Below are 14,557 nucleotides of genomic sequence, written 5' to 3'. Positions count from 1 at the left end.
TCTAGGATTCTAATGAATCAAGGTCACTGGCTCATCACAGAAATATGTCCTTGATTTTATCTTAATAAATCTTATTAGTCAGTTGAATAAAAACATAATCACATTTATCAAATTTGTAGTGATCAGTGATGGCAGAAATAACTATGTGGAATGTCGCATTTAATTTTTGAAATAATCTCAACTGGTTAGAACTACTTGTTCTCCATGGTATCCCCAGGGCATAGCACAGAGTGCCACACAGTAAATCTCAAAAATTATTTATTAAAAGAATAAATGAGTGAATGGAAATTAACAAGGTGAAATTTTATCAAATAAAACTAATTTGTTCAGGCATTGAATAGACTAAACCTGGTTTGATATCAATTTAGATAAATACAGCCAAATACAGTTCATTACCAGCTCAATTTAAGCCAAAAGTTCAATTAGCAGAGGTAAAATATCTTTCAAAATTAATCTCTGTCATTTGCTGTAGTCAGACTACATGCAAAATACTCAATTCCATTTGTACATCACTTTTTGAAACTAACCCTGGCAAACGAACTTTCAACTACTCTCTCCCAGTTGGGTACTCAGGAATTAAGAGGTCTAGAGATCTTCTTAGGAGAAGTATCTGAGATTTGAAGTATCCAAGATTTTAATTTGAAAAAAGAAAACAGGAGAGACATGCTTCAAATATCTGAAGAGCTTTCATAGGAAAGTTAAATCATAGTCATTTCTGTATCACCCCCAAGGAAAGCATACAGAAGAGAGGGAAGCAGATCTTGCTTTAGTATAAAGAAGAGTTTTTAAGTTAGATCTGTCCAAAAATGAATTAGGCCACCTCTTAAAGCAGCGAACAATTTCATCACTTTAAGGGTCTAAGCAAAAGCTAATCTGCCAGCAGCTTTGCAGAGCAATTATTCCTATGTCATTTTAGGCCATTAATATGTATGATTTAAAGAGCCTTTACTGGCCTGATATTCTAATTCTATGACTCCTGAGGGTCTTGCTCACTCCCTCTTCAACATTATCATGATCTCTCTTTTAGTGCAGGGGGTAAGGGGAGCATATTTTTGCAGCAGAAATTTCACAAAGATGTAGCTCTAAAATAAAATTTTGACAATTTAATCACAAATAACTTTAGTTTTTGTCTTCCACCCACTTAATGCCTGATCCAGTCCATCATTGTTCTTGTTCCAGTTATTTCTATTTGTTCATGAGGTAGTCTTTCTGTGATGGTGAATTTTAGTTTGGGCTAAGAGACATGCAGATATCTGGCAAAACTTTATGTCCAGGTATGTTAGTAAGAATATTACCAGAAGGGATTAACATTTGGGTAAGTAACTGTGCAGGTGGGCATCATCCAGTCCCTTGAGGGTCTGAATGGAACAAAAATATGGAGGAAGAATAAATCTGGGATATCCAGCTTCTCCTACCCTCAGCCATAGGCACACCTGGTTCTCAAGCTCCGGACTTGGACTGAACTAACACCACTGGCTCCATGGTTCTCTAACTTATATATCATGTAACTTATCAACCTCCATAGTTGCTCAAGCCAAGCGTCATATCCTTCCCCTCACTTTTTCTACCTTTCTTCCTTTCTCTCTTTCTTCCTCAATCTGTTTCTCTGGAGAACCCAAACTAACTAGCATACCTTCTTTGGACTCATATAATCTCATTTCTATCGCAACTATGACAGGGGTAAAAAAATTCCTCTTAAAAGTCACAACATCTTTGCTGTAATAGTCAATGGTCATGTGCTGAGGGCCATTACCAAGTAGGTATTGACGCATCGTAATCCTTGCCAGTGTACCCCATGTTAAATGGACTTGCCTTGGAAATTTGCTGCGACCTTGCTTGTGTGTTTGAGAAAGATGACCCTGCTCAAGGTGATCGAGGGTGGATCCAGGTTTGAGGAAGTATCCTGCAGGTTTGAGGAAGTATCCCGGTCCTTGGGCTTAGGGTGTTCCCGGTTTAAGGCGTTTCCCGGTTTAAGAATATGGGTTTTAGGGAAGTTGAGGTTGAAGATTATTGCTGCTGGGATTAGGGTGTTCCTGTTGCTTGTTCCCGTTGAGTTCTCGTGAGATTCAAATGGGATTTTGGAAAAAGCCTCGTGGAGTAGGTGAAGTGGGGGCAGAACGAGACTGCCCCTGAACGTGTGTGGAGGCTGGTGTGAGATCCGGAATAAAGAATTGCTGTTTGAACCTACAAAGCGGTGTGGTGCCTCCTGATTCTGGTGCCCCCCCAAGTCATCGGCAGTCATGAATTGATTTTTATTCACCTTGCTCTGTAGGGGTATTGTTAACTATTCCTTCCTTTTCACCTGTTTCTCCAACTACTTTCATCTTTTTCAATGACCCTTTTTCTCTCTTTCCATTTATGAGTCATAGTGATTTCCTAAGAGATTGATGCTTTATATGTATAATTTTTAATGCAATTTTTATGGTAGTATTAATTTTAAAATTCTTAAGCACAATAGAATAATGCCAGCAATGCAATTAATGCTGTCTTTATCTTTGCAATTTCTCTATATAACAAATAGTAAATACTGATTTGTTTGACAATACCTATTTGCAGTTTTGTTTTCCTAGTTGAGTTGGGAAAAGTACTTCAAATTTTAATGTTTTGCTCTCCTAGTAGACAAGGATTTCAAATTATATTTTTTAAAAGTTTGAATTGGAGGAATTCTATAAGCTCACATTTGCTATTTTATCAGTAAAATCATCAATCTACTTAAAGATGTTAGAAATTTTTATTATTCTTCACATTTAAAAATGTGTCTGACATCTGCACTCCCATGTTGACTGCATCACCATTCATGCATACCAAGATAAAGAAACAACCTAAGTGTGTGTCAACTTTGAAATGGATAAATAAAATGGGACCTCTTTCTTTTTAATTCAGCCACAAAAAAAGAATAAAATATTGTCATTCTTGACAGTGTGAAGGGAACTGGAAGTCATTATGTTAAATAAAATAAACCATATACTAAAAGACAAGTACTACATGATCTCACTCATAGGTAGAATCTAAAATGTTTATTTCATACACGAGTAGAATGGTGGTTACCAAAGACTGGGTTTAGGAGGTGGGGGACAGGAATGAAAACAGGTTAATCAATGGGTACTAAGTAATAGGAGAAAGAAGCTCTGGTATTATGTTGCACAATAGGGTTCCTATGGATAACAACTGTGTTCTTAATACCTCAAAAGACTAAAATAAAGGATATTAAATGTTTTAACCATGAAGAGATAATAAATGAGAAGATACATATGTTTAACATGATTTAATATTACATAATTGAAACATTACATGGTACACCATTATTATGTGCAATTTTTATGTTTGTATGTATCAATTAAATATTGAATTGAGGCTGAGAATGTCACAAATCATATATTCTGGGTAGCTGAAGACATCATCAGTTCATTGCACCTTATGTCAAAATTCAAGCTAGGTTTGTAGATAGCTGTTAGAAAACTTAGTAGGGAATAGAAGCTCTGCTCCCCAAATGGACACAAAGCTCATTCTTCCAAGGAATCTCCAATCTCATATTTAATAACCACTTGGAATTTTTATCATTATTCTAATCACATACTATATTTCTTACTTTACTATATAATATGGTTATGGTCCATATGTTACAATTGAGCACTTGAAATGTAGCTAGTGAAACTGAAATTCTAATTAATCAAAGTATTTAATTAACTTAAGTTTTAAAGTCTCACATGACTTTTTTTTTTTCACATGACTTTTGACTACCACATTGGTCAAAACAACTCCCCAGAAAATATAACCACAAATTACCCCTGTGGTCTTCATTTCTTAAGGAATAAATGTAAATATTAATAATATTAACATAACCATAGGACCATAGATAATGCTACACTCAAACTGACTTATCCCTATAACAAAGATTTATAGGATATAGCAGGTTCTATGTACCAGTTGTCATAAGGAGCTCAGAGACTATTGAAAGATGTAATAAAGAAGTAAATAAATTATGATACAATTTCATTGTAAGTAGAGCATCTTAATAAAAATTTTGGGGACATAGCATATGAATAATTGTCCATGAGAATTAATAGTTTTCATTAACGAATTTTTTAAAATCTGGAACATCATAGAATATACTATAAAATAATATGAGAGGAATAGGAGGTGAGGAAGTATACAGGCATTCCAGAAACAACACTGAATCCTGAGAAGGCTTGGTATGTCTTGGACCCACATCTTCCATATATGGTGTGTAGCAGTATCAGCAGAAGATGCTACTGGAAAGTTGACTCTGGGTTGCTTGTGACAGTCTCATGTGGTAAGCAAGAAGTTTGGATACCTAGTGATCCCATAGTACACTGTACTCTCAATATTGTTAGAAAATTTGCTTTATTGTTAATTACTTATGTTTTAAAATTCTTTCGTTTGATTTATGATTAGTTGTGGAGAGACTGTCTTATTTACCAGTATATTCCATGACATCCAACATAGACTAAGTATTTGTTTTCTTTTGTTTTTCTGTTTTGTCCCAGGAATTGTCCCAGGGGTGCTTAACCACTGAGCAATATACCCATTCTTTTTTTATGTTTTATTTTAACACAGGGTCTCTCTAAATTGCTTAGAGTCTAATTTGCTGTGGCTGGCTTTGAACTTGCAATCTTCTGCCTCAGTCTCCTGAGCTGCTGGGATTACAGGTGTGTGCCCCTGCACCTGGCTCAGTATCTGTTTTATGAATATTATTTATGTTTGTTCTGAAGCTTCATGCCCTTGGAACCGCACTGCTATCTTCCAAGTTACCCCTTTGACTTGTGGTGTTTGACTTTTCGATCCACCATCAGGTTGCCAGACAGTGTCATTGTTTACTACTTAACAACAGATTTTATGACTTGTTCTCCACATTTTAAATGAAGCCAGTAATTTGATAGACAAATGTATTTGTGGCATTAGATGTGAGTTACCCAGCATAATATACTTGGAAGGAAAGCAACTGAAAAAACTTTACTAACTGTATCAATAGGGCTTCAAATTAAAAAAGGATAATGTATTTCTTTAAATGAAGTATAAAAGCAGAATGGCAATGGAAAAATACTCCAGAGTAAATATCTACTCTTTACTGATCTTAAAGTAGATCTTCAGGGGTTGTCATAGCCATGTACTCTTATTATCTCATGTTTACATTTCTTCATTATTTCATGGAGTTAATCTTCCCCTCAAGAGAAATAAGAAAGTCTCTAGAATACATGAAAGCAATCTGACATAACTTATGATAGCAAAACAGTCATTTTGTGCAAACAAAAAACAGTGATTACTTTCAGTATTGTGCCTCCACAGGTCTCCCAAAAGGTAAAAATCATTCTGGGCTCAAGTAAAAATCAGCAGGATGCTCTATACAAAGTGGACTACTCAAGAGTTAATAGAGAAAGAGGGTTATGCTGACTGTAGGCACAAACACATTTCCCCTGCCCGCTTCCAAATCACACACACACACACACACACACACACACGCACACACACGGAAGAAAGACGAAGCACGTGGTTTATTTATCACTAGGCAGAAATATGAGTAATAATGCAAAGATCTCAAGTAACGCTTTACTAATTCGTTCTTCCTCTCACACAACCATAGCACCTCGGGCGCCTGGCAAGCTAAGCGCCGCCCAGCGGGTGGGCGGGGCTGCAGTTCTTTTGGGTGTTCCCAGCTCGCGCGAGCGCGCGTTTGGTATCTGTGTCGAGGGAGGAGTTTCTTGTCCCTTCGCGCGGCCCGTTCCGTCTCGCCGCCTCGCCTCCGGTAGTGTTTGGGCTGACGTGTCTGCAGTTACTCCGAGTCTCACGACTCAGGCCGTGATGGCGGACGCCTGGGAAGAGATCAGGCGGTTGGCGGCTGACTTCCAGCGGGCGCAGTTCGCCGAGGCCACGCAGAGGTGCCACACTCTCCCTCTTCGTTGTGGAGTCCAATTTAGGCCCTGGGTGGACGCGCGCGGAATTAGAGCTTAGATCCCAGTTCCTGGACCCCGGGCCTTCCAGCCCTCGTCAGCATTCTCGCTTCTTCCCTTCTTCGCCCCAGCCTGGATCGCAGTTCTGAGTCCAGGAGTCTTTTGGAAAGCCCGCCTGCTACGAAGCCCTGAACCCCCACTCCCCCGCCCCACTCCCATTCCTGGCTCCAGCCAGGTGGTGGCGCGCCCCTTCTCTGCGATGGCCTAAGCTCCTGATTTAGGGCTGTGTTTAGAGTCTCCCTCTAATCCTCCCCGCCCACCCCTTACCAAGTCACTTCTGCATCGTCCCGGTTACACACTTCCTGACCTACAATGAGCATGAAAAGCGAGACTAACCCCAAATACAGTACTCTGCAAATGTGATCCTTTATTATCTACCATAACAGATGTAGAACAGACCCATGAAGTCATCTGTCATTTTTAGGGACTTCAGGCCACTGACATTGTCTACAAACCCACGAACCTTTGGGGGATGTGTGTCAGGAACACCTTAACTCTACTTTTCAATATTATAGAAAATACTTATAATGCTAATAGAATCCTTTTTCTATGGAGTATTTCTTACTGTGGATGTTTTATTCCTTCTAGTCCTGAAGGCAGTAGACCTTTTATGCTATATTTTGTATTTTATAGCACTGAGAGATGCAAAAACAAAATCTAGAGCACAGTGTGTGGGTACCTAACAGTAGGTGTTATGGTTTTGCTAGGCCAGATTCTATCTGCACACCAAGTACATCAGTGAGGCCACTATGCACTTAATTTAAAAAGAAGATTTGGGTTAAACAAAAAATTGAAGTAAGGTAGGGCAGTTGTGTTTCCTATCTAAATTACATGTCAAAATTTTCTATTTAGATTTGATGATTAAAAGAAGGCCTAAAAGAGAGCAAATTTGAAATTGAGTAAAATTATATATATATTAAGTAAATGATATAAGTATATGAAAATCTGCTTACATTCAATAGTTTTTTTTAACTTTTATACTGGTATTGTTATATTAATGAAATACAAATATTTTGTGATAATAGAAGTTAATGACTCTACCCAAACATGTTTTAGAAACCTGTTTTCATACATTGTGTTAATTTTATGGAACACCAGTATGTTACTCACTCTTAAATTTGTTTTTCCCTCAGATTGTCAGAACGGAACTGCATTGAGATTGTGAATAAACTGATTGCTCAGAAACAACTAGAAGTAGTTCACACACTTGATGGAAAGGAATATATTACTCCAGCCCAAATTAGTAAAGAAATGAGAGATGAGCTACATGTCCGAGGCGGTAAGTAATTTTGTAGTGTTTTATTTTGTCTCCTGGACCTTTGGAAGAAAAAAAAAATCTTTAAATCGTAAGTGCTAAATTATATGGAGCTTATAGGACATCCTTCTTAATTGTTAACTTAGTAGTCAAGCTTAATGTTTTTTCTGGGTTCACATGAACATGATCATATAATCTAAATGAACTCAAGTAATATCACTTTCCAAAATACTATTCTTATTATTATATGTGAATTCGTTGGCTATTTATTTTTGTAATTTATTAATTTATTATGTGAACTAAAGTAGGGTATTTACCTGCCAGTTATCAGTATTATTTTTGAAACAGGATTTTATAAAGATCAGAGATTCCTAAACAAGGCTATATTACCATATTTTTTAAATTATTTATTTTGTAAGTAATACAAACTAGGTAACTCAATATTATATAGTGTTTCACCCATCACATTATATGAAATGCTATTATTGTGGTTAGCATAAAACACTCACACACAGTTTTTCTTTGTCTTTTATTTGGAAAAATTACTGAGCAAATTGGACACAATTTGATTAAAATACAAGCAACTATGAAAGCAGCTCTTCATTGGATATTTACAGAATATAACCTTGGTGTTAGTTTAGTTTTTTATCTCCCTACATAGTGCTAATGAAATATGACCTATAATTGGGGATATTTAGTAAATTTTCTTTTGCTGGTAAATAGAAACCTACCTTTCAGGTTCAAACAATTGGGAAAAATATTATTAAAAATAATTAATTTAGTTGTCAATATCTTTTTGGTCATGGTAGATAAATTCTGAGTTCTTAATGGAGTTCAGTACCCTCTGTAAGTCTAGTTAACTTGTGTATCAGTGGATGCTTATATGTAGCTTCATGTAATAAAAATTCAAATTATTGCCTTTGATTTCAGCTATGAACACATAGAAAATGGTTTACATTTAAAGATATTAATTGTGATTCTGTGTCCTTCAGGAAAAAACTTTGTTCAAAACTTAAATCTATGAGAATGTACACTTTTTAGCTGATTTGTACTTAGACATAATTTAAAATAAGTGAATGTCTTTTCTTTCAAGGTCGAGTAAACATTGTTGATCTGCAACAGGTAAATTTTAAATTTATAAAATTTTTGTCTTGATTTCTTAATTTTTAATCCTGTGAATTTGTTCAGTGTCTTTAAAAGCATTGACTGATACTGGTATCGCACTTTATATAATGTTTGTGAAAAAATAGTTACATACCCCTCACTGATACATTAAATCAAATAAATTATGATATATTCAATTGATTTAATAGGTTCTTCCTTGGTCAACTTGCTTGTTCTTTACCTAATAAACTCAGTAGCTGACATTTTATATAATTTAAAGTTCATGTCATTTCAGGAGAAAAATCACGAGTTTTATATTTATTGTCTTTATTATGTGGAAGTAATGGAGAAATAGTAAGAAGTAGAATATATTTTCAAAATATAAATACATATGTGGTTGACGAGGTACATTATATATAAGAAGCTAGGCAATCTTGTGTGAAGTGGTGTCTGTTGTCTGAAAATTGTTGTTTATTATATTAATTTTAAATTTTTTAGCAAGTAAAAATAGAATTCTTTAGAACTGAACATAAGTAAGCAAAAAGTCATTTTTTATTTGAAGCCTTTAACAATATTTTAAATAAATTCAAAATTGTTCAAGTAATTTTTAAAAAATATCTAAATATATAATTTCAAAGCTGACAAATAGCCAGGCATGGTGGCACCATACTGTAATCCCAGCAAGGTAGCAGGATCCTAAATGTGAGGCCAGCCTCAGCAACTTAGTAAGACCTTGTCTCAAAAAAGGACTGGGAATGTAGCTAAGTAATAGAGTACCCCTGTTCAATCCCCAGTACGGCCAAAACAAACTAACTTAAGAAACAGAACATACTATACTAGTAGAATTTCTATTTATTTTCCAGGTAATTAATGTGGACCTGATTCATATTGAGAATAGAATTGGTGACATTATTAAATCAGAAAAGCATGTCCAGCTAGTATTGGGACAATTGATAGATGAGTAAGTACTTTATCTAGGAGCATTTATTTTCTTTCTTTTTAAAATATTGTTAAAATTTAGACCAATTATAGCCAGTTAGGCATTTTGTTTACAGCTCTTATAGTGCTGATTTTTGTTATAAATATCATTGCATTTAAAATGTAAATGCTTAATTATTTGGAATATGTTGTTGCAAATACTATAAACTGTGTCTTTTTGTTTTGTTTTATTTTGTTTCTGTTGAAGCAGTGCAAAGCTTCTGGAGATCAAGCAAATTCTCCCTTGAATGTATATTCTTTGTTGTACCCTCATAGTTTCTCACTCTTGGGATAGCCCACATTCTCCCTTGATTGTGCTTCTGCTTTTCTATAAACCTCTGTCTTTGAAAATAAAAAGCAATACAAAATGTAACTTTTATAATTTTTGCTATATGATATTAATTCTGAAAGCACATTCATTCCAAAAATATTAATGAAGAATAACAAACTTTACAATATAAGAAAAAAATCCCAAAATTTATCATTTGATTAACCTTGTGTTCATTTAGTTACATTGATGAGAAAAAAATATTTTAGAATATGAATAATGAATATTTACCAATACATTATTCATTACTTTTGGTACATACTTTATTCCAACAGAAAATAAGCCTAAAAGATTCAGAAAATAAAGAGAAACATTATTTCTAATTGTTTTTCATTTTGTTTTTTCAATATTAGCAACTATTTGGATCGGTTAGCAGAAGAAGTAAATGATAAATTGCAAGAAAGTGGTCAGGTAACCATATCAGAACTGTGTAAAACCTATGACCTTCCTGGAAACTTTCTGACACAGGTATTTTTTTCTTAATGGTGTAATGTATCTTTTTAACAAAGAATTTTAAACAAAGAAGTATACTTAGTGCATGAATTTATTTAATGCTTCTCTTATCAGCTGCATAGAAATTTTAACCAGGATATCTACAGTTCCATGTCCCAGTTACATTTTAGAAAAACCATCAAACATTTTAAGTTAGAAGGGGTACTCCTGGCATCTGGGGGTAAAGGCAAGGAAGGGGTGCTGCTAAATAAATTACATTACACAAGACAGCCTCTTCAGCAAAGTATTTTCTTGTCATAAGTGTCAGAAGTGCCACTGTCTTTTGATATCATCTTTTTTTTTTTTTAATGGATCAGTGATTCTTTACTAAGCAGTGGAGGAGCACATTTTAAAGGGGGAAAATGATGATGAGCTACGGCAGGGTCTGAGTTTTATAGGGTTTAGCAGGGCATGGGAGGAGTTGGTTAGTTACTTTTGCTGGGCTTATTTTGGTGGGCAGGGGGATTTGGGCAGATAAGGGTGATTAGGAGAGACCAGATTCCTAAGCTCCCCTTTTTCCCTGAGTAAGTCTCCATTTCCTTCATTCTAGACTCTAAAAAAGTTATAGTGAGTTGGGATGATGTCATCATATCTGGCTACTTTCTGCTGAGCAGGGGCATCACTAAGATATCTTCCAGAGGCTCTAGCATGGTGGCCCTGGAGATCAGAGACATGTTCTTTTAGAAACCTCTGGAAAATATTAATGAAACATGGAAGAAGGGAGAAAAATAAGATAATCAGGAGAATGAGGGATCATAGGATCCAAATCCAGGTCAGGAGTCCTCCCTCCCATCCAGGGGAAAAGGAGATGTTTGCTAAGTTAGCGGCTTGTTTCTTTAGCTTTCTTATCCCTTACTATTCCTGTCTTATCTAACATAGAAGCAACATTTTTCCCCAAGAAAGAGGTTGAGGCTACCTTGTCCTGCAGTAAGAAGATCTAGGTGCTGATGATTTTGCAAACCTACAGAATACAGGGAATCCAATTGATTTTGTAAAGTCCATACCAAATCAGCATGGATATCCTCAATAACCTGTGTGGACCATTTTTTATAGTAGTGAAGAGAAATTCCTAATCCTGCTACTTCTATGCCAATCCTGGCAAGTCCTTTTCTAGCCCTATAAGTAAAGGAATAAACTGAAGGGCTCTCTTATATCTGGTGTGCAACATTATCAGGATAGGCAAATTTTGATTATTATTAGGTGAAACAATGTTATCTATATTATTCCTCTTTAAACTGTCAGTATGATGGGAAGAAAAACAAAGAAATCTCACTTGTTATCTTATTTTCAGGTACTTGTGTTAATACTCAAATATCTTGATTTATAGTATAGTAACACTGCTACCTGGAAACAGATGCTATTTCCTTATTTTTTTTTTTAAGTAGTTTGACGTTTTAGAATTGTGGAAATCCATTTGATAGAGTAAAAAGTACATGTTTTGGAGTTAAACAGCTTGATTTGAAACCTTTTAGTGTCACTTTTTATTTATTTTACATTAGAAAAACTAATCTCTTTTTGCTTCAAGTTACTTATGTGTAAAATGGGAATAATTATATCTTTTTCATAAGCTTCAATGAGATGTACCTATAAAGTGCAATGTCTGTTACAACAGAGTTACTCAATAAATGATAGTTTTGTATACTGAAACACGGAAAAAGCCAAATCTCATTTTAGGTATACATCACTTTAATAAGAAACTTCAACTTACAAAATGTACCAAACATTTTCTGGGGCCCAGCACTGCATGTATTGGACAGAGGTGGGCTCTGCCCTCCTGATGCTCAAGCTGAAGTAATGCTAAAGACCTGTCAGCGAGAAGGTGTGAAAGACCCTATGATGAAATTAATTTGGAGTACAAACAGGATTGTTCTCCACATTAAGAGAATCAACTTCCCAAATTACATTTAAAATAAATAGAGTATAACTTCTATATAGCATTTCAGGATTCTGAGTTCTATTTCACATGAGTAAATACATGTTAATCACAGAAAAACATATTTTTTTTAAATTGTACTTTTTTAAAATTTATGTATTCTAATTTTAAAACACTTTTTAAAATATCAGGCCAGATCCAAATTCTTACCAAACTGTGCACCTAAATACCTCTTAGAAATATGCAGTTTCTTAATATTTTTTAGTTCTAATTATTCTGAATACACAGACAGCATTCTAAAAGTTCATTAAGTTGTTTGAAAATATTTTTTGTATCATAAAAGTATCAGCCAAGCTGACTTACAGATTTAATTTATTTTGAGATGTGAACTATATCCAAGCTTATTTCACACTTATCTGATCCCAGGTATATTATAGCTGTGGGAAAATAGTCTCTCTGTTAGAAAACATATTACCAAGAAACCAGATCATATTCAGGTTTAAATCTTTTGTTAATATTTGTACCAGAAAAAAATCATTTTTTTCAGGTCTTAGGTTCTCCTAAATTGCAGAATCTTGGCATAACACTTATTTTTCTCAGTGTTTGAAGCTCCAGATAGGGTCTTCTCTGATATCAATGCATATATATTGTGTTTATGTTGGAAACTGCCTATATATAGAAAATGAGTTAATCAATCACTGTATTTCATATTAGAAATACACTTTATAAACAATGGCTAATACAATAACCAAGCCTTTTATTATAAAAGTAATTTGACTTATTTCTTGGCTCTGCTATGTGGTAATGTAGTTTTCTAGATCCTAAAACTTCATGTTAGTTTATATACCTTGTAATTCATGCTTGTTAAAATTTCTTAATCATCATTCATACAACATCAGCATGCTTGAGCAAGCATGAGTATACAAAATGTATATGTGTGATTTTATTCAAATTAATAAAAATTTAAATCTTTACCCCCAGGCATTAACTCACAGACTAGGTAGAATTATCAATGGACATATTGATCTTGATAACAGAGGAGTAATTTTCACAGAAGCTTTTATTGCTCGACATAAAGCACGCATCCGTGGATTATTCAGTGCTATTACTCGGTGAGCATGTTTTAAAATATGCAGATTTATACATTTTTTTGATATGGTTTACATTTCTTTTCCGAGCAACTGAATGTTTGGTTGGTTTTTGTTTTGTTTTGTTTTAAGCAAAATTTCATTGAGGGTCATCGATAGAAGGGGAACTTCTGTGAAATGGGGTTGGGATACCAAATTCCAGAATGCAGCCTAATTCTCTCCAACCAACATCCCCTTCTTTTTCCTGTTTGCTCCATCATAGCCCCAGATGCACATCTGTAGAATGTGGTTTAAAAAGTGCTATGCAGAACTGTATATTAAGGTTGTCCTGGAATCATGGAAAGACCATGCAGTTAACAAAGGTAGAAGAATTGGGGCTTATAGCTGTATCAAATAATAACCATGTGACTTTAAGCATAAATGTCATTCTTCTGACTTGGGCTTTAGATGGGGTAGATAATTTTAGGACTCTTTTTACCAAGTTAACTTGTTAATGGCTGGGATGTAGCTCAATGGTAGAATGCTTGTCTCGCATGTGTGAGGCTCTGAGTTCAATTCCCAGGACCAGAAAAAAAAAAATAATTAACATTCTACTCTTCTACTATACTAATGAATAACAACGTTAGTTTCAAAATGACTAACTTTGCTAAAATAAGAATTTATGATATTTTGGATCTATGTGACAAACTATAGATTTTATAAAACATGTTCTCACTTATCTCCTCTCTCCTGGGACATCAGCTTCATTTCAGTGGCTTTGTGTCCCTTTAAAATGTCCAAATTTCTCCCATTTTAAAACAGACTCTGAACCCCATAGTTCACTCCATCCTGTTTATTAAGTTTCCTTAAAGTGAAACTTCTTGAAATTGATGTCTGCATTTATTCACAGCTTTCTTACCTTCTTTTTCTTCTCAACTGACCTCCTTGGCTTCTACAACTTACATAGCAGGGATGTCAATATAATTAAATCTAAGCTACCCATGATGGTGCATGCCTGTAATCCCGGCTATAGAAGACTAACACAGGAGGATCTCAACTTTGAGGCCAGCCTGGGCAATTTAGCCAGACCTTTTTTCAAAATTAAAAAATAGATAAATAAGGATATGGATGTAGCTCAGTGATAGAGCAACACTGGATTGAATCCCCAGTACTGCAAAATAAATCAATGATTACATCTGACTTTGTAGTAATATTTAACTCCAGACATTTTTTAAGTGATAGCTGTTGTGGTTTTTTTGGTTTTATGTTTTGGGGTTTTTGTTTGGTCATTTAACAAATCAATAAGTACTGAGCACATAAATGCACAGAGATACAAAATACTAAAAGGTTAGGGAGAGTTTGTAATCTAATGGAATAATTTTATTCTCTCTTTTTTTTATATTAAATAACCTGAAACTTATAAGAGGTTTGTGTGTGTGTGTGAAGAAATTGCTGAAATGACATTCTGTTACCACAAGTGTAATAGTATGT

The 14,557-nt window shown here is 34.8% G+C and overlaps 1 protein-coding gene across 1 annotated transcript in view; it reads left to right on the top strand.

The window, feature by feature from the left end:
- Window positions 1-5,745: 5,745 nt before the first annotated feature.
- Ufl1 (UFM1 specific ligase 1) overlaps window positions 5,746-14,557 on the top strand; it is a 31,595-nt gene continuing 22,783 nt past the window's right edge. Inside the window, exons 1-6 of the mRNA XM_026392762.2 lie at window positions 5,746-5,897; window positions 7,103-7,248; window positions 8,318-8,346; window positions 9,192-9,289; window positions 9,988-10,102; window positions 12,981-13,111. Coding sequence (XP_026248547.2) covers window positions 5,821-5,897; window positions 7,103-7,248; window positions 8,318-8,346; window positions 9,192-9,289; window positions 9,988-10,102; window positions 12,981-13,111 — 596 coding nt within the window. The 5' untranslated portion in view covers window positions 5,746-5,820. The remainder of the gene's footprint in view (window positions 5,898-7,102; window positions 7,249-8,317; window positions 8,347-9,191; window positions 9,290-9,987; window positions 10,103-12,980; window positions 13,112-14,557) is intronic.

This window comes from Urocitellus parryii, chromosome 8 (assembly GCF_045843805.1).
Source record: "Urocitellus parryii isolate mUroPar1 chromosome 8, mUroPar1.hap1, whole genome shotgun sequence".
Lineage (NCBI taxonomy): Eukaryota > Metazoa > Chordata > Mammalia > Rodentia > Sciuridae > Urocitellus > Urocitellus parryii.
Note: the sequence above shows the minus strand (reverse complement) of the source record. Positions and strands in the feature narration are given on the sequence as shown.